Source organism: Dicentrarchus labrax, unplaced genomic scaffold (genome assembly GCF_905237075.1).
Source record: "Dicentrarchus labrax unplaced genomic scaffold, dlabrax2021, whole genome shotgun sequence".
Lineage (NCBI taxonomy): Eukaryota > Metazoa > Chordata > Actinopteri > Moronidae > Dicentrarchus > Dicentrarchus labrax.
Genome location: NW_026136712.1, coordinates 2,715,081 through 2,741,492, shown reverse-complemented (window position 1 = coordinate 2,741,492; position 26,412 = coordinate 2,715,081). Strand labels below are relative to the sequence as shown.

Here is a 26,412-nt window from a genome sequence, read left to right as displayed (position 1 = left end):
TGTATGAAACGTGCAATACAAATAAAGTCTGATTGATTGGTCGACTCTGGCATGCATTTTTTAAAGGAGTTTTGTAGTAACTACTGCAATGACAACAACAAAACTGCGAATGGGACTGTGGACTGGAAACAACTGCATGATGAGAAATGCTGGACACACTTGTGATGAAAAGTAGAACAAACAGTGTGTAGTCAACAGCGACACAAGAGAGGTCAAAGGGACCCATTTCATGTCCTGACTGTGTCATACAAAGATAATTTTGGCCAAGAGGATTTTTTTTAGCAGTGGGGGCAGGCCTGTCCGAACAGCCCCCCCCTACCGTTTTAATATTTCCAGATGTTTGATATCAGGACGTTGAGCTGAGAACTGACAAGTTGAACGTTGTCCAATTAAAACGGACCCACTGCGGTGACGTTTTTGGTGGAGCTGTTAGTTTAATAGTCGACTTGGAAGAAAGCAAACATTTTGACAATAAGCTACATCAACACAACAGTATGTGGAGTTAAACTGGACAGCCCCAATAACCTCTGAATAGTTCTACTTGTTGTTAAATTGCAATGTGAGCGGCAGCCAACGGGGGTGCATTATGTCGGCAGGATCATTTAAAAGGCAACCGTGACTACATTGTGCGTCTGCCCCATTTCTGGGCCGCCGCTCCAAGATCAACATAGAGGAAACACTGGAGCTTGTGTGTGTGTGTTCACCTTGCTGCGGAGCTCATCCTCCATGGAAAAGTAAACAAACCGGATACAAGCGGTGACCAGTGCATCAATGAGCCGAACTGTGTCCAGTCTCGCCTGGAACTGGGACGATACCATGCCCATGAAGATCTGCCCACTGAGGGCCTGAACACAGTCCTCACGCTCCACACCCTCACCTATACCCTCTGTAGACATGATGGGGAGAGACAATGGAAGGAAAAGGAAAACAGATGATGATGAAAATGAGTGAGACAGTCCTTTGTTGATATATATTAATACTTCAACTAGAAATCCCTATATCAGTAATTCATACCATCGGAGCTCCAGCTGTTCCTGCAGGAGTTGTGCTTGATGGGGGTGGTGGAGGGCAGCTCCACTCCGGAGAAGAGGCAGGGACCAGGGGCCAGCTCCACGCACTTCCCATTCAGTTGGTTGGACAGTGATACTTGCATGGGTTTATAGGCAAACGCTGAGCAGTAACCTGACAGACAGGCACGCTGGTAGAAATCCAGAACCTTCTTTCTGTAGGAGGAGAAGGGACGAGTTAGAGTTACAAATAGAAAGACTGTTAGAAATATGGATGATTGTGAATCTTTGCAGCAAAGTGAAATTGATCAGTGTGACAGATACTGCACCTGTCTGAGCCTGAGAGAGGATAGATATCAGTTCCATCCCAGAAGTCAGTGCAGGCCTCCAGGATAAGGTCAGCCGAGCCATGTGACAGCATCTGGACGTTATCTACAACAGGGGTCATGACAGACAGAATCAATAACACTGGCATTAAAACGAATTCTCTGTTCAACTCACTCAGATATTCAGGCAAAGGGAAGAGGAAGGGAAAGAAGGTCAGTTGACAGCAAAATGCATAGTGCATAGAAGGAAAACAGAGTTGCTTAGATTATATAACTGAAGTGTGTGTGGACTCACTGGAGGAAGAGTCTCGTACGAAGAGGGAGATGAGGTGGGAGATGGGAGGCTGGCGTTTGATGAAGTAATGAAGGCGACGGGAAGAGAACTCCTTGGTCTTCTCTCCAGATGGTAGCTGGTACAGAGCCAAGTGGTTCTCCTGTTTAAAGAGCTCCCTCGCACCTGGAGTGAACCCTGACACACACACACACACAGACACACACACAGAAAAGACAAGCGTTGTTGTCTTATAGACCTTAACTGAATGCCAACAGTGCAGAGTGTGACATTAGAAGGATGTTTTCACATTCATCTGATGAATATGACAAAAAGTTTTAAAAGTTACCTTCTGCAACTTTATGTCACAAAACCAAGCTTTTTTTTTTTTTTATGTTCCCATGCAACTTTGCAACTCAAAAAAATAAATTGATGGTTCACTTGCAGTATTGCCAGGTAAAATACTCACACTCTAGGGCACGAATGCAACATAGTAATGCGTGGCCTCACGCATTCATCAAAACCATGTGAGAGGGAGATCTTTGCTCACAGTGCTCAGACATTTAGTCTAGGAAAGGACTTCCTTCTGGGGTAAAACTTAATCCATAATTCATGCTGTGTGGGATGAGACATCAGGTTTTCCCTCTGATGTAAACTTCAAGGCTGAAATCACAGTGCCAGACCATCTGACTAAGATCTGTCTGATTCCTGAGTTCTCATATGACCTAACAAAAACCCAAACTAAGGGGCAAATCAGGCCATGGTATGAAAAGGTTGCTCTAAACCAAGCAGCGCCGAAAAACACCATCATTGCAAGCTCACCTATGAGCCTGGAGAGCTCACAGAGCCCCCAGGGGACGTAGACAGGCAGCACTGTGCCGTGACTCTCCTGCAGAGCCAGGTTGGACAGGTGGTCGGAGAAGCGGCAGAGCTGCTGGGTGACACTGGCGTTGCAAAGGTTCAGCATGATGTTGAGGCCCAGGGGCTTGAGGGAGGGCAGGTGGCACTGCCAGGAGAGGTCGTCGAACTGGATGCTGGCTGGGTTCTGCTGGTCCTGCGACAGGCTCAGCATCTCCAGGTGGTAGTCACACACAAAGTCGTCGGCCTCTGCCTCCGGGCAGCCCATCGCAAAGTCCTGGAGACATATGGGACAGAAATGATTAATTATTTAGCATTAATCCTGAAGTCAAATCAAACAATTTCTGACGCTTCAGAGGATTCAGATCTGGTTCCTACCTGTGCCTGGTCGTCCTCCCCTCCCTCAGTGTCATGGCTGAAGCTCACGTTGGATCCAGAGTGGTGTTTGGTGCGAGTGTGCGCGGGCTTGCAGGAGCGCAAAAGCCGGAGATTGTCAGACGAGCGAGCAGTGTCGTGGGACGTCTCACTGGGTTCGGGCCCCTCCCCGGGCTGGGTGGAAGACTCCGCTGGTAGACTGAGCAGAGCTTCTGCCTCCTGGGCCTGTAAGGTGGTCACAACTAGTCAGGAGTGGATATAACACTGTGCACTATCAGGTGATGAATTCCTGAATTTCAGTTGTCTCCATGCCGTTTCTACTAAAAATAACAGACAAGTAGATATACCATACTACTTTCTATATTTTTCAGACTAAATATACAATCAACACACACCTCATCCCTGTCATCATCTGTCTCCATTCGGCAGTAGGAGTTGACAGACAGGTCATCTCTGAGATCATCCTGGCTGTTGTGAGGTGGCTCCACCCGTCCACTGAAGAACAGCACAGTCTCTGGACTGGGGTTAGGCCACGAAAGGATACCCTGTTTGTCCACACAACACAGCACCTACATGCACACAAAAGATTTACAACACACACACACACACACACACACACACACACACACACACACACACACACACACACACACACACACACACACACACACACACACACACACACACACACACACACACACACACACACACACACACACACACACACACACACACACACACACACACACAACCTATAAAATTGTTCCAAAGTGTATGGAGTGTGTATGGAGGTAGGTATAGTAACTGTTTCATCTAAGATTTCAGTCACACATGGTAACGCAAGTGCAGTTTAATACTACAGCAAAGATTCCTTGAACAGCTGGTATATATGTTTACAGTGCAGCCAAACAAACTCATGTTTTAATAAGGAAGTCGCTCAATGATTATAACCTCCATCTGATTTTATTCTGCATGCTGCAAGTAGTGTTCCACAAAACTGCAGACACAGTAAAGTTAACAGCTCACTGTGGCTGCTCCTGACTTTTTCATAATTGCAAAATATAACAGTGATGCACTGAAACAGAAGTGACCTAAATGACTGTTGTCTTATTTAGTAAACACATTTTTCATTAACTATATGGTCAGCAATAACCTCTGTGACAAACACTTTGTTTCCCTGTAACTGCTTCACAATAAAAGCTGCCATGTGTTTTGTTAAACACTTTTCATGTCTAGCAGCAGTAACGTTCATGCAGCTCTGATATGGCTGTAGCAGAGTAAACAGTAGTATCAATTAGATCAAATAACAGTAATGCTGGATTACATGCTGCATTGTTTTTTGTCATTTCCTCGTATGTGTGAATAATTTTAATCCAGTACAGGAATGGCGGACTCCGCCACTTACAATGTTAACTATTATATAGTTCCGAAATATAATTTATTCAGCACAAAGTAGTTCCAAATAAAACTGTTCATACCAAGATTTGTGGATTATTTAAAATAACAGGAACATAGTTTCTGGAATTTTTTTGGGTGAAATTGAAATATTCAAAAAGTAATTTTTCTAATTCCCTGAACAACACTAAGACAATGTCATCCACCTCTATTTGGTAGGTAGAAATCCTAGACAGATATTTCAAAATCTGGACAAATAAAACCAAAACTGACTGCATGCCTAGATATCACTTGTGTGAGGTAGTCCTATCATTCTATGAAGCAAATTTCAAAACGTTTACTTTTGCTATAGAAAGTTAGCTACAGTAAGTTTACTGGAAATGAACTTTTCTCTAAATACCTGGCTTAAAAAGAAAAACCTAAACAAGAAACTGCAGCATTTTGTGATTATACTTGGTACAAGCTTATGTTGATTGATATACTATGTAGACCAACAATGTGGATCAGGAGTTAAATTCACAGAAAATGATCACAATTGAAATTGCAATTAGATATCTTCCCAGAATGATTTAGCCCTATAACACTCACAGTGACAGATCCCAAAGTGTGTAAAAGGCTGGAGGTATAACAGAGTGTCTGAGACTCTCCCTTCAGGACGCCAACCAGGTGTCTCCACACACAACGCAGCATCTCCTGTATATATGAGCACACACACAAACATACGAAAACACACACACATGCATATATAGATCAAGTCACAGTACTGCTTTCTACTACATACTAGAGGATGGACATGAAATTATTAAAATGAAATTTCAAAGTATTATGAATTAAGTAGTATGAATCATAAATAAACAAATACATATATTAGAACATACAATTTGAAAAACTAGCTTTTATTAAGACGAAAGAAGCTAACTGAGTAAACATGCTCAGCCTAAAAGCCCCAAACCAGCTATAAAAACAACCAAGTCTTAATCTGTGATTGGACTATAAAGACAGAAAAAGGACAAAGCTTCTATACTACAATGCTAGTGGCATAAGGTCAGGAGGTGAAGCCTAGTGCAAGCGGCAGCGTTTTGTGAGTGTCCAAAACACGTTCATGCAGATTTGGTTTCTTTTGAATGGAATCCATGATGACTGATTCAGCGCGAGACAAACCGAAAACAACTTGCCCTTCCTTGCCTCCTCTCTTTATCAGACAGCATCCAAACTGAACTTTCTGGCCAAGGGCTGGTGCACCAAAGAAAGATGTTCATTAGGGATGTAACACAAAGCTACTGTCTGTATCCAACAGTTTCTGTTTGCACATTTAACATGGACATACAGACAACAATCTCCTTGATTACTTTAATACTGAAAAATGTCTCAACTGGATTATTATGAAACGAGATTTTAAGTTATGGGGAGCATCTTATTATTACATTTCTTAACTGATTTACTTTCATTTGTCATTGATAGACAATGTATTTGCCGTTACCCCCTAAAGAAGGGGTGTGAGGCAAATTGACCCCTATTACCTCAGTCAACTACCTCCTTCCCTGTATACAGATATGTTATGTGTTAGGCTCATCTATGTTGAAAAGACAACCACATTATGACGAAGTTGACTGAGGCTGGCTCAACTGTCCAAAAAATGTTAGTTACATCCCTAATGTACATACATGAGTCCAAGAAGATTTTTTTACCAGCTGAATGTAAAATCACACAGCAATACCACACTGTGACACAAGTGACTGGAACTGTTTCAAACAATTAAGAAAATAAACCATCCAGACAGCAGAGATGGAAATGTTGCACACTACTACCCTGTGAAGAGAATTGCAACAGGGGCATGTTGGATGTGATTGGCTCAGTCCAGTCAGTGTCCAGCAGGGACAAAGTTTTAAAATGGTTAAGATCAAAATTTGTTCAAACCAAAAGCATTCACAATACTAGCAGTTTATAGGATGACAGCCAGTACAGTGAGTGCCTTTTACCAACTGATCTGCCAAATACAGATTTTAATCAGCATTTGATGCTGTGACATAGTCAAAAATACTACTCACTATGATTCCAAAGGAGATAAGGAAAGGACACAAGGAGATGAAAACCCGAGAGAATTATCAGCATGGGGCCATTTTGGGCCTGATTTCCCGTCATGCAGTGCAGGCAGACAAGCAGAGGTGGAAGGTCAGGCACAGATTCAAGTGGAAGTCCCTCTCAGGATCATCTCTTCCCTATATGTATAACACTTGCTATGTATTCATCTGAAGCAATGCCAAAGCCAGAGACAAAACCCTGATGGTTTCAGAAGGACAGACTCGTGGCAGTCTACTGATGACTACCGATTTGCTTAGTTTTCCTTTGAGCATTACAGCCCAGCAACAATGGGGCACAATGATTGAGTTTGGTTAGGATCTGTGAGAGGTTGTGGAAACAAAAAAGCTGTATCCATGAGGTGAGAAAACAATCTTAAAGAGACATTGATTGATAACATGTCAAAGATGACTGGAGGCATCTGAGCGTAACTTACATCCACAGGTGCTCGGTCAAGACGTGTTGACTGATAATCCACAGATGAAGAGTGACCAACAACCAAAGAGTCAAAGGAGAGAAAATAACACGTCGTGCAAGATGAATTAAAAAACGAAAAGCAAAGCAAAGTGCTCGTATTAAAGCAACAAAAATGAAGAAAGAAAATGTAGTGAACACATGGAGAATCAGAGAGGTGGTCTGAATCATAAGATGTCCATAAAGATTTCCACGGTGTAGAAATCAAAGATGTAATGGAGATTGAAGGTGAAGGGGGCGGGAGTGGGAGGGTCGTGAGAGCTGTGTACGGGGGGGGGGGAGGTTCCAGAGAGGGAGTTGCAAAGGGCGAGGACAGCGAGCGAGTGAAGACAGGCGGGTTCAGGTGGAGTTGGGAGCCAAGCGAGTGGAAGAGGGGAGAGGGGAGCGAGACAGCGAGAGGTTATACCTGGGAGGAAACCACTTCGGTGTAGCTGCTTAGAGTGTCCTCAGAGAACTTAGCAAGCTGGGGCAAGAGAAGAGTCTAGTTAAAACACAGAGGGAGACCCCTCGCTGCGTCTCCTCTGTGTGTGTGTTGTGTGTGAACATGTGAGTGTACATGTGAGTGTTAGTGTGTTTGGGTTAGACTGATGTGAGTTTTAAGATCACTATCAATATTTCTGAATTGCAGGTGCCAATAGCCAGCATGGACACTCGGCAACATCCCAAAGACAGGCTGTTGTCTTGGTGTGTTAGGGCTCTGAACAGTGCTCACATTCTTATTGACTGAACAGTGAAAGAATTGTAGCCCAATTTAAAGGGGGCAATGGTGATTGGAAGTGAGTGAGATGCATTATGGGATTCTGAGTTGAAGATAGGGTACTTGCAAGTTCCTTCACTTTATTGGGGTCTGGTCTTCCACAAAATAAACTGATGCTTAATTATTCCTTCCTAAGTCCCGCCCCTTTTCACTCTGTGCTCCAATGACAGTTGAGCAAGCCTCGGTCAACTTCCTCCTGTCCTGTACTTAGATATGCTATGTGCTAAGCTCATCTATGTTGAAAAGACACACACATTTGAAGATGTTAACTAGCATGATTAAAACACACACTAACTAACTAGCTAATTTACATCAATCATTAGTAAACTAGTTACATAACATTAGCTAACTTTAGACTATATATGACTATAAACTAGCTAGCTGATTAAACTAGTTAGCAAACAATCAAGTAGATTAGTTAGCTAGTTAGCGTTTTGCTAACATTAGCCAACTTAAGATGAGAGATTGAAGTTGACCGAGGCTTGTTCAACTGTTATTGGAGCACAAAAAGGGGCTGTCAAGTTTGCCCCTTAAAACCTCTTGGTTGCTTGGTCCATACATATAGGATCATTTTTTGAATGTACTCTTAAAGTTGGGGGACTGTATACAAAAAAGGTCCAACATTGTTTACCCAACATGGATATAAACACCTTTAACACCTCAGTCATTGTATCAGTGCAAAATCCAATATGGAGGGCTATAGTCAGAGCCAAATGTGGTACTGCCCAAGAATTTGCAGATCAAACTATATGTGGAATCCTGTTGGCCATTGCACATGGTTCAGATGGCCTGCGGAGTTGGTTTAATGTCCACTGGCTAGTGAGCTGTGCAGCTTATTTATGACTCAGACACATCATATCAGTGAAGCATGGGAATTGTCCATATACTGTCTGACTTGTAAATGTCATAGAAATGTAGTATTTCTGTTCACTTTTACAATATGCATTAGTAGATTTGATTAGTCATTACTATTTGGTCATTATCAAAGACTGTATTTTGAAGTTTGTACTTATTCGATCACAGTGGTGTTTCTATTATAGTACAATAGCAGTAAGTCTGCTTGAACATTTAATGCTGATTTAATGTGAACACACGGACAGTAGGGACAACAAAACTGATATTGAAAAGTTTTACAATGTTCAAACAATTATTTCCAATGGTTTTTCCACCTTGTTTGTACAACAAGGGAACAAAAAAACAAATAGGAAAAAAAACAGACAAAAGATGGCTCCTACAATTGCTTCTCTGTAAATACATTTTCTATACCAAAAGGACAGAGCTGAGCCTTGATGATGCTGCAACACAGCCGGTGGACATATAACGCAAATTAAGGCCTTCCCATAGAGCACCTGTGTAACACAGATCAATTTAATATGTCTAATATGTAATTAATGATCACACTGTTTAATAGCATATTAAAGCTGGGGGTACTGACCTATTAATGTGGAATCGAACTAGGGTATCAGTCTAACCCTACAGTGTAAGTCTGTATGTATTGGTTAAAACATATAACACAATCCTCTGTGTTAGTAACTGAAGTTTTCTTTTCACAAAGCTTTTTGTGTGGTGTGGTGTGTGTGCGTGTGCGTGTGCGTGTGTGTGTGTGTGTGTGTGTCTCACCAGACCAGCTGGTGATGCGCGGCTGAACTCAGCGAGGACCCTTGCCTCTCCGAAGGCATTCAACAGCACCCACATGACAGGGAAGAGCAAGGGCAAGATGGGCAGAACACCCATTAACTGCAAATACAATTTTGCAATGTTTATGACCAACATAAAGTATAAAATAAAGTCTCACTAAAAATAGAAAAGCGTGCATACACCTCGGTCTGGCTATACATTTATAGTTTTGGATGATTGTACCTGAAGCTGAAAGAAGTTGTAGCAGGCAGGGGTGAGGCTGGGTGCGTCACAAAAATAGCGGATAGTGTTTACTAGCAGGAAGGCCACCTAAAGGGAGACAACAGAAAGATAGCAGTAAGGTTAAAGGTGGCACCCATTACATCTGGGGTCCTTTTAATTAGAGAACATGCAATCCCAAACTGTTTTAGACTTAGAAGCTCTATGTTAACTGCTCACCAGCACGACAGGACAGACTAGCTTGGTGATAACTGACTGCACTGTAAACCTCTCGTTATCGAGCACCGTGATTGGTCGAGCCAACGCCATCTCCAAACTGTTCCTGTTGGGAGAAGATGAAAGAATCTCACCAACCCAGAAAGGCCACACAAAAATTTCTCAACATGAGCGAGTTCCCTACCTGACTATGTCCAGCACTGGGGTCCGGACAACTCTGAAGAGACGATGTTGCTGGGGGCTCTGGGGTCCTCTCTTCTCATTGGCTCGTGGGGAAGGGGGAGGGGAGAATGGGGGGAATAAATCTCCTGGCTCCAACACAATGTGCTCGTCATCCTGAGGAGAAAAACAGATTAAGCCTGTCACCCAAAAATATAGTTTTAATGGGTCATTCTGTACTAAGCAGGGGTGTTATGGTACGTGTGTTTGTCCCAAAACATCCGGTACAGGACTTCGGTATGCGCCTTCCTTGGTTTGGTACGCCCCATGACCCAAGCAATATCTGTCAAAATAGTCGATTTATGCCTATGGCTGCAACCAACTATTCATTAATTCATTAGCACAACCCAAAAATATACAGTTTACTGTCAGAGAGGACTAAAGAAAGCAGAAAATATTCACATTTAAAGAACTGGAATTACAGAATTTTTACTTGCTTTTTAATTGCTCAAATCTATAAGCAAAATGGTTGACTACTAATCAATTATTGGATTAACTGTTGGAGCTACTAGTCTACGACGCACACGTGGAACAGAAATGACCAGTTATTGTCTATCAGCCACACGGTTTTGAGGATGCACATGTGTATTAGTGTGCTTGTGTTGGACCAATACCAGTTCATTCACATTTGATATCAATTCCAAAAGACTATCTAGGGCAAATAACTAATAACTGAATTTCTCATAAAACAAACTTCTCTCCCAAAAGACATATTTTAACAGCAAAGAGTTATTGCAGTTATTACCAAAGTAAGCTTAACAGAACCACAGTGTTTTCCCTGTTTATTTCAACTCAGTCTGACAAAGGCTCATGCCTGTATACATTTAGAGATAGAGAACATCTACAAGTGAAATTTAAATGACAAAGTTGAATTAGGTGAATTCGAAACGGTACAATACTGATACTGAACACAGCCATAATAGCAAATCCCAATGTACTCAATATGATCAGAGGTGTATTGTTTGATGACTTTGTGCCAGACGAGGGAGCTTATGAGTCGCTGTGGTGGAATCAAATTCTCTTCATTCAGTACAAAACTATTTCTGCACATTTTCCTCATGTCACAATTTATATTCCCTCAGCATCTTTAAAAAAGGTGCATGTGTACATACACTGTAAGAGTATCTACCTTAATGCCTCTAAGGGATGCAAACGCCTCTTGGCCAGGTCTCAGAGCGATGATGTCTCCTTCCACCAGCAGACTCACGGGCAGGTTAACCAACTGGGAGTCGCGGTAGGTCCAGTGGAGGGACCACGATGGAGACGTGGGTGTGTACAGATCAGGGTACAGGGATGGAGACCACCGCACTTCCCCCACACACCCTGACAGATAGTCTGGAGTAAGAAAGTTAAGGTGCAGTTCAGTCAAATGTGATCAGTGAAGAAAAGGTTGCAGAGTTTAAACAGAGAGCAGAAGGACATTTTGGACAGCTGGTATCCAGAGTTCCGTTACAGCTCACACTGGGGTAATCTCGTTGATGAACTAAAAAAATGCCTGACACCATTCTTGCAGATCGACCCTAGACATCCTGAGAGTTGATTATGAATGATACTATTTAACCAAATGGACAAGCGCAAATTCATTTCAACGTCGATACTTGAGTCGCTAATCTTGTCAGCACAGAGATGCCCCCCTGAGACCTGGTTCTGACAGGTATTGGTTCGAAATGATCAAAAAGTATGTATTTTTATGCATAGCCGAGACCCTTAAAACTAAAAATCACATTTTACTCGAGTCAGCAACAACAATGCTTTTGCAATGCTAATGAGGAAGTGAGGGACAGTGACTTCCTCAAGCATTACAGATAAACAGAGATTATCTTGTACAGGAAGTAAAAATGCCATAATTCCTCCAGTGCACAGTCCACAAGCCTGACTCACCACTGAGCTGAGTGATGATGCCCTTGAGGCGGCGGACCATCTCACTCCTCTTCAGCCTCTCCTGACGTCCGACCAGCAGCAGGTTCAGCAGGAAGAGGAGAAGGAGGGCTGCGGCGTTCATCAGCTCTATACCAGAACTGTGGAGGTGGAAAGGACAAATGAAACAGAAAAAATCAGTCTTCAACAGGGTCCAGCACAGTTAGAGAAACATTTCTCGATTATCTTTAATAGCTTGATAAAAAAAATAATGAATAATAATAAAAAGTTTACTTGAAGCTACACCAAATAAATCTAAAAGGGATTTTAACTGATGCCTTCTGAGGAACCAGCACTTCTATAATTGTATAGAAATGTATCCAAATTCAATCTAAATGAGTGTTTAAATTGGTCAGTTAGTATCCATGTTTAATCAGAGAGAAGAACAGTCCATCCAAGTGTGAGATGGCCTTGGCAGACAGCAAGAACAACGACAGCTGGTGTTTGTGTTGCTGCTGAGTAATTACATTTTATCACTTCTGTTCAACTTGAACATGTTGATTATTTTTCATGAGAATGATACAGTTCAGGTGACAGCAGCATTTCCAGACCTGGGGACACAGAGACCTCCTTAGCTTGTTCTTATATATCTATTTGACATCAGGATTTAATATGTGGCATTTCAGAAAGCCTTGTGTGAACCTAGTTTAAAAAGAATTTACTTTTACAACAATGGTGGTGGAACTGTTGAATAAAGTAGCTTCTGACATGATGGTGGTGGGGAAATATCTTCTCAACCTGCTGGCAATTGTCGAAGCTTCAAGGACAAAGAAACTATGTTAATCTTCCCTGCCGTGCACCAACATTTTTACTGATGCTGCACGTACAGCATCATAGATGTTCCAGAACAGGACGGTTCAGCTAAAAGACACCTACCTGCCCTTTGGCTGGCTGCCATGACAACAGAAGAGTCCCAGCACCACCAGTAGAGTGAGGGCAGCTCCTGGCCAATGGAGACAGGAGTGACGGTTGCCATGGTAAAGAAAGCTATTCGCCCATTGTTCCTATGAAAACGTGACAAGACAACAAGGCATGAGCAAAACAATATGCAGTGTGTTATGTAAGACATCGAACATGTGACAGATTTATTTAAAGAATAATCAGGGTTACTATTAGTGGTTGGAATCAAGGCTGTGTGGAACACATCGCTTTCTATGTGACTTGTGTCCTGCTGTTTTCCCACTCATGAGGACTAAACATCCTCGCAAGGACGTAATGACATCAGCTAATTTAGGCTTAGGGTTAGGTTTACAATAAATAGCATTTTTAGGTCAGAATGAAGATTTAAGTTTAGGGAGTGACTATAATTAAAGTGTAACTAAACCCCCTAGATTCTGCTAGTTGCCTGCTAGAATGATGCAGGGGGAGTGGCCTTGTGGCTATGGAGTGTGTGACGCAGGAGATAACACCAGCTAGAGTGGCAGACAGTAGTCCAGCTGCTGCTAGTCAGAGCATACGAGCTAACCAGCCATGAGCAGCTGGTGTCAGACTGTCTGTGTCCATGCTGCAAACACAAAGACTCCACTGGAGCTTTGACGGTCACTAGAAGCACATTCACAGCCATTTGCAAAAGTTTCTGTGTCATACCTGTGTTGTAACGTTAGCAAAGTGAGCAGATCAGAGAGGCTATTCTCCAGTGTCTCTGGGGTAGTGTCAGGCTACGGCTATACATTAGGCCATAGCCTGCAGAGTCAGAAGAGGTTTTAAAGCTGCGAGCGGGGGGGGCACCATATACAACTGCCTTCAGATAAGGCAACAGCAAAATTTAATTCGCAATAGCTGGGTTTCAACCACTAGAGGGTGGTCACCATGCATATTTATAACACAATATGTGGAACTCAAATACTTAATAATAAATGTAAATGCAATAAAATGTCCAGATCTGGCCCTGATTCAATCAACAACATTAGTAAATACCCATATACATGTTCTGAAGAAAATGTTTTTGGTGTTTAGTTACTCTTCAAATAAGAACACTGATATAAGTGTGTAAGTTTACCTGTGCAGAGGCTCGTCTGTGTGTAGTCCTCTGGTGCTGCTCCAGTAGGCTGTTGAGCTGGTCCCGGAGCTTCACCAGAGCCTGGCCAGTGGACAGGCCCAGAGTCACAGCACCCTCTTCCTGCAACAAAAAATACGACAACCTATTCACACTCCAGTTGACTCTTTACCCAAAAGAAACAAAGAGGCATTAACAATTCTGACAAGAGAATTCCAAGCACTTGTAAATGGTAAAATGGTAAAAGTAATTCATTCATTGAAGTGACGTTTTTGCTGACATTGCCACATGAGCATTATGAACTTATGAGCTTCCTAGCTACTGTAGCTGCAGTAGTGACAATTGGTACAAACATGCAGCTGGCTTATTGGTGCACTAACACTGATGATGAATTGGTATTGAAATTTCAGAAATTGATAGGGCATTCTTCAATTCTTGTTAGTATCAAAATAGGTGGTGGTACAGCACAGAGAAACGCAGCGATGCGTCAAAAAATGCAAGGAAGAAGAAGACTGCTAGCTTGTGGACACAGATGTAAACAATTAAGTATTTAAACTAGTTAGAAACCTACTAATGATATGCAGCCTGCAGCCCGCAGTCATTAGTCCTCACGCTGAATGCATGTGGTGAAGATGGCAGTTCTGACTTTAGTTCCCAAATGGTAACTCAATTTAAGACGTCGATACTGGCAAAAAAGTATGGACATGAAGTTTTGTTTTGTTTTGTAGTTGTTGCAGCACAATCAATACACATTTAAAGCTGCAACGTTTATAAAAAATATCTTTTTGTCATATTTGCTGAATCTTTCACTATATCCTCCTGACAGTAGTACATGAGACAGATAATCTGTAAAACAATCAGGTTCCTCTGGCTCCTCCTAGTGCTCCTAATGGTATTAACAAGAATCCACCGGCGCTGAAAACAACCAATTAGAGCTGAGAAAGATATAAAGACACTTTGGGTTGGAAGACAGCAGTCCAGCTGCCGCTAGGCAGAGCATACGAGCTAACCAGCCATGAGCAGCTGCTGTCAGACTCTCTGTGTCCATGCTGCAAACACAGAGACTCCACTGGAGCTTTGACGGTCACTAGAAGCACATTCACAGCCATTTGCAAAAGTTTGACGATAGTTGATTGTTCTCGCCTCTGACTGGTTGTTGTCGTTCAGGCCCGCTGAATTCTTGAAAATGTCATTACATTCTCAGATCTAGACCTGCTCTATTTGAAAAGTGTCCTGAGATAACTTCTGTTAAATTGGCGCTATACAAATAAAATTGAATTGAATTATCTGTCTCATGTCAGCATAGTACTGATATGACAAAACATTTTATTTTATAAAAAATTCTTACTGCAGCTTTAAAAGCAAGACTGAAAAATGCAACGTCATACAAGTAACATCCAATCCAATTTTAAAGACCTGTAAAAATCATATTGAGACATTTTAAAGGCCAAAATTTCAAATAATTATATTGTAGACTTTCTAAGACTTTTTAAAGACACCCTGTTATGGTAATTTTACTTGAATTACACAGGGAATCATCAATGACAAGCCATCAATCTTGCTTCATATTTGCACCAGGTACAATTAAACACAGATTAGATTCATCATTTGATCTATGAAATGTAAGAAACCTATGAAAAATGCCCTCCACAATTTCTCCCATGGAGAAGTCTCTAAAAGTCTGAGATCCTGATTTGAAAGCCATTCAGTTAACAAAGATATAAAACTGAGAAATGCTGCTGGAGCCAGATAATGTTGCATTTGATAAATGGCTGTCGATTCATTTCCTATCAATATTGTTGCCTTCATATTGTCTAACAAATGCATCATACATCACATTTTCTCCATATGGAGCTACCTTAGCCCACACTTAAACCAAAATAGCTGCGTAAAAAAGAAAACGCTTTACAATAAAGGAAGGAAGGGAAACAGTCATATCTAATGTGAACTCCCCATGTCACTGTGAGGATGTGTGTGTCTGCAAAGGTCTGCGCATACACTGAACAGAAAGACATACACAAAAATGAAAACTCACACACATACACACAGGGTTCAGCTTTCAAGCTCTACATCCCACACAGCCAAACTATAAATATCTCCCCATTTCCCCAGAGTAACAAAGCCTCAATAAAAATCCTCTAGACAGACGTAAACACGCAGGAGCCTGAGCAGCCTTAGTAAAGCAGACCTTGCCTACAGCCTGATTAACCTTGGATGATCGCCAACAAATCAACAGCATTACATGCGAACACTACTACTGACACTGAAAGACGTGCCTTAACTACAGTATATCTGTTTGACAGTATCGCTCATAAACACATACAGCATTACATTTTCTTTAGCCGTCACTAAGGAGAATGTGTTCAGCTGCAGACCGACAGAACAAGCAGGAGACAACTTACACTGCTCTTCTTCCTGAGGCAGATCCCCTCTCTCATCTTCAACACCATGACGGCCCTGCTCTGCCCTGCTCCACTAAAATCGGTATTACTGCTGCTGGGCTACAAGGGCAGCGTCTAACTACAGCTGTGCTACGTGACGAGAATCGTTACATTTCGGAAACCTGTTCCCAAGATGTGAATGAAGTCCTAACTGGAGAGAGAGCCTGCTCATGGCTACAGTCAGGAGAGAGCTGGAGATGCTGCAAAACCTCACCCAAATTTCCCTCGTCACTGGGCTGCAGACAACAGAGCCCAGCGTCAGCACACGCTGCCAGCTGGACTTTAATTCAAAAACACCAAGTCTGGCTGTCTCTCTGGCATGGGCAGAGCCTCATTCAGTTCAACTCAGTTCAACAGCTGGCTGGGAGAGTAAGGGGGGCTGAAAGAGGCCAGACATAGTGGGGGGGGGGAGGAAAAAAAGGCTCTTTTGATGAGAGGAACAATGCCAACCTGGCCTGTATAACCCTGGTTAGGCTATTTTCCACTCTTGCCAACTTAGCATATTTTTCAATAATGGAAGGATGCACACAGAGAAGCAACAGACAGAACTAGGGTTGCAAAATTCCAGGAATTTTCAAAGTTGGAAACTTTCTGTGGGAATTAACGGGAATATATGGGAATTAACAGGAATAAATGGGAATTAATGGGAATAAACTTGATATTTTTAATATTGTTTGTTATAATACTGTAAGTCTATAACAGGGAATTTACATAGTTGAAAAGAAACATCTTGCAGGATAATCTTGCTTAAAACAACCTGATTTAATGCAACTTCAGTTGAATGTCCTCCCTATATTTGTAGTAGTAGTACAGTAGTACGCAGTAATCAGCATAGGCTACTACATACTTGCCAACATTTATTTTTCAAAATATGGGAGTTTTTTTCTTTTTTTTTGGGGGGGTTAATACATAACCCATTGCTGTTAACCTATCTGGGTTAATTGTATTGTATGCATATAACCATAACCATAGCCATAGTAAATCAAAGGCAGCATGCTAGCTACAGTCATATGTTAAGCTAAAGGTCAATGGTTTGGGGTACTACTTATGGTGCTATCCATTTGTCTCGTAAATCCCCGCCCGAGTGTGGCTCATCTAAACAAGCTCAATGTGAAATAATAATGTTTTTCTACAGAAACACTAACATCTCAAGTAATTCCGTTATTGCAAGTCTTACATTTCAATAATATTTTAACCATTTTCGCCTATTTCAATTTCAACAAGTGCTGTGGCGTTTGTCTCGAGCCACCAGGGGCAGTGGCAGGCTAGTGTTATTGTTAGCTACATTAGCATATTTAGCAAACCAGCTCGAAAACAAAACTTTACATTGTATTGCACGCACAGCAACACCGTGCAATGCATAAATTGGTGACCGGACTAAAGCAGCACCGTAAACAAGTGTGTAAGAGCATTTAATATTAACATTAAAACGACCAACGTAGCACAAAAACAAAGAAAATACATTTCAATATTGTATGAATTACTCAACTTTTCCAGTTAATTCTCCTAAATTCCCATGAATTCCCATAATTTCCCATTAATTTCCATTAATTCCCATGAAAGTTTCCAAATTGTCATGTTTCCAAAATTTCCCAGATTATCTTTCCATGGAAAGTGTCTGGAAAGTTTCCGGAAATTTACCAGAAAATGTCTGCCCCTTTGCAAGCCTAGACAGAACTGGTAGAGGTAAAAAATGTGTGTGGCTGATATGACTGAAAATACACTATCGCTATATAATGGGACTTGAGATTGGAATTAAGCAAACACAGATAAGTCTTTAAGGAGTTAAACTGAAACATTTTGTGACTTTAACAGTCAGTAAGACTGTTTTGTCTGATATAATAAGTGTATGCAAAATACATGTAAAATCATCATGCCCATGCCATTGTTATGTATTATGTCAGACAAAACCCCATTACATCTGTGTTTACCTGGGGAAGGAAAAGTGGGCTCATCATCAAGTGTGTCATAATTTTTTCCACAGCTGATGATGGAAGTAGCTAGGGGCCAAAATCATTTAAACTTTTTTGTTACTATGGAATTCACTTTTTCAGTTTGTTTACACAGACAACTGTAACTTGTGTCAGTGCATTATGCACATTTTATTTGTTGTTATTGAAGAATGCACTTTTTCAGATTGTGTTTACATAGAAATGTTGTGTCAGTGCATCAATTTTATATATATATATATATATATATATATATATATATTTTTTTTTTTTTTTTTTTTTTTTTTGAACTTTTGGAATATATATATGTATATGTGTGTGTTATCGGCCTTAAGAAGCTGAAAGTTATCGGTTATCGGTATCTGTTTTTAAAAAAAAGTTATCATGCATCCCTAGAAGTAGCTAAGGAGAGAGCCGTCTCACTTCACTCTCAACTCTGTTGAGAGTTCCACACGCTCAGTACTGATCGGGCACTCGCAAGAAAATGGTGGTGGGTAAAGACAAAGTTTATTAGCGGAAGTGCAAGCAAACATTTCAAATATCCTGGTGCGGGCAAAACTCCAACTATGTATTGTGCAGTTTGCTGCAACTTTGAGAGCAAGATGGAACACATTGCTGGAGTACCATAACAAGAGCCAACGGCATGCGCAGCAGCTAACTGGGTCTTTGTTTGCGGTTAAAATTAACCGCTAATAATTGTTTTTTGAATAAAGAAGCAAACATTTAATTTGCGCAAGTAGATTTTTAACCCATTTGCCTGATCGGTTAATTATAATAACACATTTTAATTAAGAACTCCCGAAAATGACAGAAATCCTCTTACAAAAATGTATTTGACATGTACTCATTTTTTAGTTTGGCCCATGGAGGCAGCGGGCTTTATGACCTATACTGCAGGCAGCCACCAGAGGGCGATCAAGATGCTTTTGCTTCACTTTTGAACAACTGTCCATCTTTATAAATGTCGCTAGGTGACACCTTCATAAACTGTTTATAAACTGGTGAATTTGGGGCAGAAATAGTGATACAGCGTGTTGCTCAACTGTTTTCTCTGTAACACAGTAGACAAGAACTGTTTGAAGAACACTCCTCCTTCCTCTTACTAATGCATTCACAATTTATTATATAACCAAACAAATAGGAATCCATACAGCTGAAATGTTCACTGTATCAATCAACACCACGTTATATAATTCAAATGTGTAAAATGAGAGGTCTAGTCTACTTCTAAGACTTCTGTGACATTCATGTCTCCTTCAGAAGGAGGGCTGCTACATGCTTCTTCTGACTGTACAGTTAGGAGTTAATGATTATATAAGAGAACACAGCACATAGGTGGGAGCACTGAGATAGAAGAGGTAGAAAGCTCTTCTTTAAGCGTGTTGAGCAATAGGTCAGGGGCAGCCACATTTCCGCTCCTACACGCGTCATGTTGACCCAGCGGGTGCCCAGTAGTGAAATGCCTCTCCTACACATATATGTTTAACTACAGAGGTTTGAGCTTTTGACCCTTCGAACAGGTGTGACTGAAATGATCAAGGACAATGAGAGTGCGTGTGAAAAAGTGAATACGAGGAAATGTGTATTTATCAGTGGCTGACAATCAAACATCCACGCCCTCTTTACGCAGTGACTGTCCAGGTGTATGGAGGTGTGACTGCAGGCAAGGTTGGACTTCTCTCTTTTCATTTGTCCCACAGCTGCTTCCATAATTTTTTGTGTTAAATTGTCAAAAAGTCATCATTATCATCATCATTATTATTATTATTTTAATAATTCCTTGTGTCTCTGGTCTTTCTAAAAGAGTTCTTTGAATGCACTGCAATACTAAATGGTCATAAACTGTCAACTTTTCAAATTCCCTGTTGGCAACAGCAATGTTACAGGTTCACTGCACGTCACTGGCGTTGTGTAATTTCATACCACATTCTGATTGGCTAGTTGTAGATATTGCGAAATCTAATCAAAATTTTCGAGGACCATTTTAGAACGACAACCAAACCCTTTCTCTCGTGTAGTGCTGAAGCTAATGATTCATTTCATTATTGATTCATCTGCCACTCATTTTCTCAATGAATCGTCTAGAGCTCTAAAAGAGCTGAAAAAAAGCTGAAATCCGTGGATGTTCTGGCAATTTTGCTTGAAAAATTACTGAATCAGTTAATCGATCAGAATAGCCAGCTCATTTTTCTTTCAAACGACTAAATGATTATTTGTATAATATTGTTCCAGCTCTACTCTCATGATCGTCAATACTCGTCTAAACAAGGCGCAATCGCACACATATATATATATATATATAGATAGAGGGACTTTTAGGCAATACGATATCTTTTTGCACATGTGCATTAGGAAATTAAATACATTTTCCCTGAAGAGTACCACAAAAGAAGCATGAAGATGATGATGCTGCAGCATAGCTAAGCACTCCCCTCAGGGTAGGGTAAATCCCAGGAGGCCTATCCGATCTGTAAACAGCTCTCCACCTCAGGGACATTTAAGTTACACAAGCAGATGCTGAACTAAGCAACCAACCTCACCTGCTTCTTATCCTGCAGCTCCATGGCAACCACAACCACTCAACATGCTCTGCTCCTCAACCAGCCAACGCCACCTGGCAGAGCCCTGTCAGTGCAGCTCTGCAGGTGTCCAAATGTGGACGGCACGCACTCGAGGTTCGGATCACTCTCAGCCTTCCTGTGGGAGCTCCAGATCAAGTGGGTTGGATTTGGACGGAGGAAGATGGAGAAGGCAGGCGGGTGCAGCCTTGGTCCCCCACCTGGCAACACCTCCTGCCCCGCCTCCTCTGCCAGTGTGACAGGAGGAGGCACGCCCACACCTGCAGGGACCAGCCAAGAGAAGCAGGGAACTGTGGGATATGGGGTTTTTGGTTGGAGGATTAACTGTCGCTCAGGTGCAGCACAGGGATCCTCTTTATAACATTCATGTAGAGGTCTGTGGATAAATGACAAAATACACAAATCAATTAAAAAACAAGTCTAACTGGAATGACCTACACTGACCTACATTGCAGCACTCTATTGCAATGTAGGCCAGGTTTAATTAAGGCACTGATTGTTAAATATCATCATGGTTGGCAGGCTTTACTATTACCGCATCAGCTCTTCTTAATTACAGTTAGCTCTAATGCTGTCATGTTGTGCAGTGCTGAGGCTACAGCGAGAGCACCCACATGTTAGCATAACAGCTCTATTGAAAAGCAGACCGAGGCCCTGAATCTACTGACACCGGGCTCTCCACTCACTCTGACCACATAAGCAGCTTCCTCTGGCACAAAAAAAACCCCAGTGAACTCCAGAGTCAGCAGTCTCCATTGGCAAAGAGTTGACAGTGCTCAGCCAAACAGAGGAGAAAAGAGCCGGACCGGCTGAAGGGTGAGAGGGTGCACCGACTACAAAGTAAGACCGTTCGAGTTAAGATTACACCCAAAAACAGTCCTGTCGGAGGGAGCGAAGGGGTGTAGGTCATAGGGATGGGCATGAGTACCCAAGTACTCAGTTTGGCAGACAACGTTCAGAGTATTCAGTCACGCATCATTCGATTGTGTTTTCCGTTGTTGGCCAATTCACTTAAATGTGACAGCATGAGTTAGTGATACATATTCTTACAGAGACGAAAGCCAAGGTGGCTGCAAATAAAAAAGTAATCCAGACACAGCTTTTTTTACAAGCCAAAATGATTACAAAGTCTGAATGTTTGTGGATACAGTTTTTCTCAGTGTCGTCTCACAGTCAGCACAACAGAAAGGTAGGATAACACTAACCCCAGTGCATTTCACTTGGGAGTTCACTTTGGTCCCTAGTCTAACATTTATGTTATTTTTTTCACATAAACTCAAGTACTCAACAGTAATTTAATGCAAGCACTCCAGTATGGACATTTAGATAGCTAAAATTGCCATCACTTGTGGATAATGCAAGTAATGTTAAGCAGGATACAAGTTAATCCTTCAGCCACATTTATTGTTTAAAGAAGCGCAGTATGGGGTGTGTGTATTTCAGTAATCGTTTCAAAATGTCCCGAGCTGTCTCTAACAATAGACGTTCTTCACAGCAAACATTTAGCCTTGTTATAGTAGGAAAAGCAAAGATGTTACTAATATTGTGACAGTGTGAACAACAATAGGACCCTCAGGTTTTTCCGGACCTGACTACTACTGCATGGGTGACATACTTTCCCAAACATATGGAAGTCCATTTCGGCCAATGTGACGGGGCAAGAAAGGATTCTGTAAGTCATTATGATGAGAAACCTTCTCAAAATATTGATTTAGTATCTCAAAAGATAATAAGTCCAAATATTGAGACAGTTTCTCATTATTTTTGACTCCAAGTCATTATTTGAGATAATAATTCAAAAGAGTGAAAAAGATTCTCATTATACTGAGACACTACGTCATTATTTTGAGATAATAAGTCGTTATTTTAACTTTCTCATAATAACTTACAGGATGCTTTTTGAATGCCATTGGCGGAAATAAGTTTCCATACAAACAGGTCTACTACTACTACTAGCTAAGTAAACATAGTGAGCTAATCCTTGGTGGACGAGCAGCTTTCACTGGATTTGTTTCCACCTATAGGTCGCTTGCAAATAAAAATAGGACTGACAGTGCTAAAATAAAGTGTAGAAATTGCCTTTAAACGTGTATTTTAATGTAAATGTCCGTGCATTAACTAGACAGAGCCATCAATCTGAGATGTGACTTTCCCTTTCAACAAAAGTAACGTTACCCGAGTTAACTAGCGTAAAACGGCTGGAAATCTTTTACCAATGTAATATAACAGTCAGTCTTCACCGTACTGCACACCACCACCTCTAGCTAGAGACATAATAACATTGCAACTGCTAGCTAACACTACTGCCCATGAATCACGGTGTTATTTCGGTGAACGACTCTCTGAACAAGAGAAGCTGAACGTTACCCCAAAGGTCGAAAATGACAGCTCGCGTTGGCCGGCGTAACGTTTTTAAGCGTGTATCCTTAAATTGACAACATATCATGAGCCATTGTTTTCACCAGTGGAATGTAACAGTCCTACCAACATTAGGGGTAAAAAAAAAAGTTTAAATGGGAGTTTATGTTATCGTCCTCGCTGTACCGAGCGTCTGGCACCGCGGCTAACGATAGACGTCCCCTTCCCTTGATGTCAAAGGCAGATGCTAACAGACGCCTCGACCTAACTGGACCTACGCTGTAGCAATATTCGCCATAACAACACAGCCCGTCCATTATCAGCATTAGTCTTCGAACTCACCTTTTGTAATTTTAAGGTCGTTGTTAAATTCCTTTTAAATTGTGCTTTTTCTCTCGAATACAAATGTACTCCTGACCATTCACTGTTCCGCAGCAGCCATGTTGGGGAGCGTTAAGCCTGGAAGAAGGAGTTGTGTGTTGTGATTGGACGGCGCTAGAGTACTCTGTGCTCTGATTGGCTGAAACCAAAGTGGGCGAAGCTATATGGTTTAAGATTGTTTACGGTTCTATTTTGAAATAGGAAACCTGCAATCTACCCTGAGGAGTAGCTACCAATCCACGATGCTCAGTCATTATAATATTGAGCTATTACGACAATAACTTAATAACGATATATTAGTAATAATATAATATCTATAATTACAACTATTATAAATATTAATGGTAAGCAGCTGTGACACACTATTATGAAGTAGGCGCTACTAGGTTTTCTATAGCCTGTTATTTATCTGCTTTTTCATATTGCAACATCTCCCGAAGTAAACCTTTTACAGCATGAAGAATATTGCATTGTTAAACACAAACAAAAATCCGGAAATTACGCGATGACATGATGTTCAATATGTGATGATCTGAAATAAGTGATTAATAGTGAACTGTACTGTGTTTCCTGTTCTACCTGTTTGTCCCATTTGACAATGAATGCAGCAGGAAACCCGAGAGGACTTATGGATAAAATATGAAAACTAGTTCTCTTAATTAACTTAAAGGTCCAGTGTGTAACATTTAGGAGAATCTATTGGCATACACTGAATATAATATTCATAGGTATGTTTTCATTAATGTGTGATCACCTGAAAATAAGAATTGTGTTTTTTTGTTACCTTAGAATGAGACGTTTTACAGCTTTACTGCCTTTCTACAGTAGCCCAGAATGGAACAACCAAACCCTGGTGGCCACTGTAGTTTCTCCTACATGCTTGGAGCGGTATTCAGTTGGTTGCAATGTGCAACTCCACCACTAGATGCCACTAAATCCTCCACACTGGTTTATTATCACTTTAGGATAATAATTCACCTTTTAATACCGGACCAGATTCAACTTTTAATAGCGGAACAACTTGTAATGAGCATCTTAAATATGAAGCACTGAAAAAGCACAGTTTCCACTGTTAAGAAATATGGCCGTACCATAGAACAGCTGCTTTTGAAATAGAGTTTGGTTTGACAGTGTGGAGCAGAGGGTATTTTAACTGTAATAATTCACCTAAACTCAGCTGACCTTTCTTCTAATAGTGAACCCTGTAAACAGCATAAAGTAATGCAGAAAGTGGAGATAAAATCCACCTGTTTTCTACTTCTCTCAGCTCATAGTAAAAGGTTGATTAATAAACACAAATGGTGGTTGCCCTTCGCCACAGCAATGGAATTCGTTAACAGTAACGTCACACTGAACAGATGACCAAAACAGAAAAATAAAGTGTCTTAACGACAGAAACAGTGTCAGCCAAAGTACTCAGATGGGTTGCTCTCATATATGGGCCGAGCAGGAACTCACAGGCGGAGCCAGCGTGAGATGCTGCTGATATTCAGTGGGCTGCATACCTCAGATGTAAACCCAAAAGCTAGAAACTTTTTTGGCTTATGCAACAGGAGAGTAATTCCCATTGGACTGAATACATGCCATCTTTGGGTCCAGTTCTAAATTATACATCCATGTCCAAAAGGCATGAAGTCAGACCTTACCACTGACTGTTCATGGGCCTTACTGTACAAAAACAAAATGTTATAACTTTATTGACAGATTCTGCTGAAACTAGTATTATGGGGCACTAAATTTGATCACCAGACCACAAATCACAAATTATACATACTGGAGCATAGTGTCTTTGGGGCCTGAGCCACACTGATTAACTTGCTATACAAAAACAAAACAACTTCATACACAGATTTTGGTTGGTCATATTTTATTGAGAGTATTGTCTCTGTTTCCCTTTGATGCCCTCTGACTGCTCTGCCTCAACTTTAAGGGCCTGTCCTCACGAATACGTTTTTCTCGAATCTGGATAAGTACTTTATCGTATCGGCCTCGCGTCCAGACGGATACGGCGTTTTCGGGGTGTGAAAACGATATTTTTTGGAAACGGGTCCCAGAGTGGGAAAATCCGAAAATGCCGGATTGCCCGGAGTCGTCTGGACGGCGAAAACAGATTAGCCCCGCCTCTCTAGCCTTTAACCTCAGCTGCCGCTGCTAGGCGCACCATGACAACAACAACAACAGCGGACTACTACTACTTGTTTGTAAACAGCGCATGCTCCATGGCTTCTCTTCCGGTTTTAGTGTGTTGTGTGGCGGCGTCACAGCGCCACATACAGGCCTGGCATATGTACTACAGCGTTTTGGGTCATTTCAGTGAATCCGTGTGGACGCAGATATTTCTGGAAACGACGTCGTGTTTATCGAGATTTTTTTTGAAACGACATCGTATTGGGTGAGGCCGCGTATTAGTGAGGACAGGCCCTAAGTGATGCAATGGACTAAAACCCCCCCGGAGCTCCCAGTCTGGACAGCAAATTTACAAATCCTACCATGTTGAAGACATAACCCACTCTACTTTGTCCCTCATTGGCTTACCCTGATATTTTTACCCTAACCCTAACCAATCTCACTTCTCACGCATGAACATAACAAACCCAACCAAAGAAGGGAACTGCTAGCCAATCAGAGCAGAGAAGGGAAGTCTTTGACATAGAAGGATTCCTAACTTGGTGTCCGGGCAGGACCACTATCTACACTGCTAACTGACGTGGTGCAATGGAGGTGGAGTACTTTTACATTATTATATTGCTACTTTTACTAAAGCAAAGGGTCTGAATACTTCTTCTCCTTATTTATGATTGTACTGCCCAAATCTGCAGGCAGGAAAGGCAAAGAGCATAAGTTAATGTATAGTAGACTGACTGAATTCCGTTATTACTTTACTTCATTACTATGACAACAAGTTAAAATGTATGCGAGTAAAACCTAAGCAAAACAAATGAAAGTAAACTATTACT

The 26,412-nt window shown here is 41.4% G+C and overlaps 1 protein-coding gene across 4 annotated transcripts in view; it reads right to left on the bottom strand.

Annotated features, from left to right (window-relative positions):
* Positions 1–23,540, bottom strand: part of tmem94 (transmembrane protein 94) — a 36,557-nt gene extending 13,017 nt beyond the window's left edge. Inside the window, exons 1-20 of one of the 4 annotated variants that reach the window (XM_051416736.1) lie at positions 23,417–23,540; positions 20,678–21,092; positions 13,751–13,870; positions 12,628–12,755; positions 11,716–11,852; positions 10,964–11,169; positions 9,800–9,951; positions 9,619–9,721; positions 9,403–9,489; positions 9,163–9,279; positions 7,192–7,248; positions 6,748–6,777; positions 4,821–4,925; positions 3,233–3,406; positions 2,841–3,062; positions 2,427–2,739; positions 1,629–1,802; positions 1,337–1,439; positions 1,015–1,223; positions 705–886 (exon numbers count right to left, since the gene is read on the bottom strand). In XM_051416736.1, coding sequence (XP_051272696.1) covers positions 705–886; positions 1,015–1,223; positions 1,337–1,439; positions 1,629–1,802; positions 2,427–2,739; positions 2,841–3,062; positions 3,233–3,406; positions 4,821–4,925; positions 6,748–6,777; positions 7,192–7,248; positions 9,163–9,279; positions 9,403–9,489; positions 9,619–9,721; positions 9,800–9,951; positions 10,964–11,169; positions 11,716–11,852; positions 12,628–12,755; positions 13,751–13,870; positions 20,678–20,701 — 2,643 coding nt within the window. In that variant the 5' untranslated portion in view covers positions 20,702–21,092; positions 23,417–23,540. Of the gene's footprint in view, positions 1–704; positions 887–1,014; positions 1,224–1,336; positions 1,440–1,628; positions 1,803–2,426; positions 2,740–2,840; positions 3,063–3,232; positions 3,407–4,820; positions 4,926–6,747; positions 6,778–7,191; positions 7,249–9,162; positions 9,280–9,402; positions 9,490–9,618; positions 9,722–9,799; positions 9,952–10,963; positions 11,170–11,715; positions 11,853–12,627; positions 12,756–13,750; positions 13,871–16,149; positions 16,256–20,677; positions 21,093–23,416 lie in introns of those variants that run through there. The other 3 variants (XM_051416739.1, XM_051416738.1, XM_051416740.1) reach the window with 3 other exon arrangements.
* Positions 23,541–26,412: the final 2,872 nt, after the last annotated feature.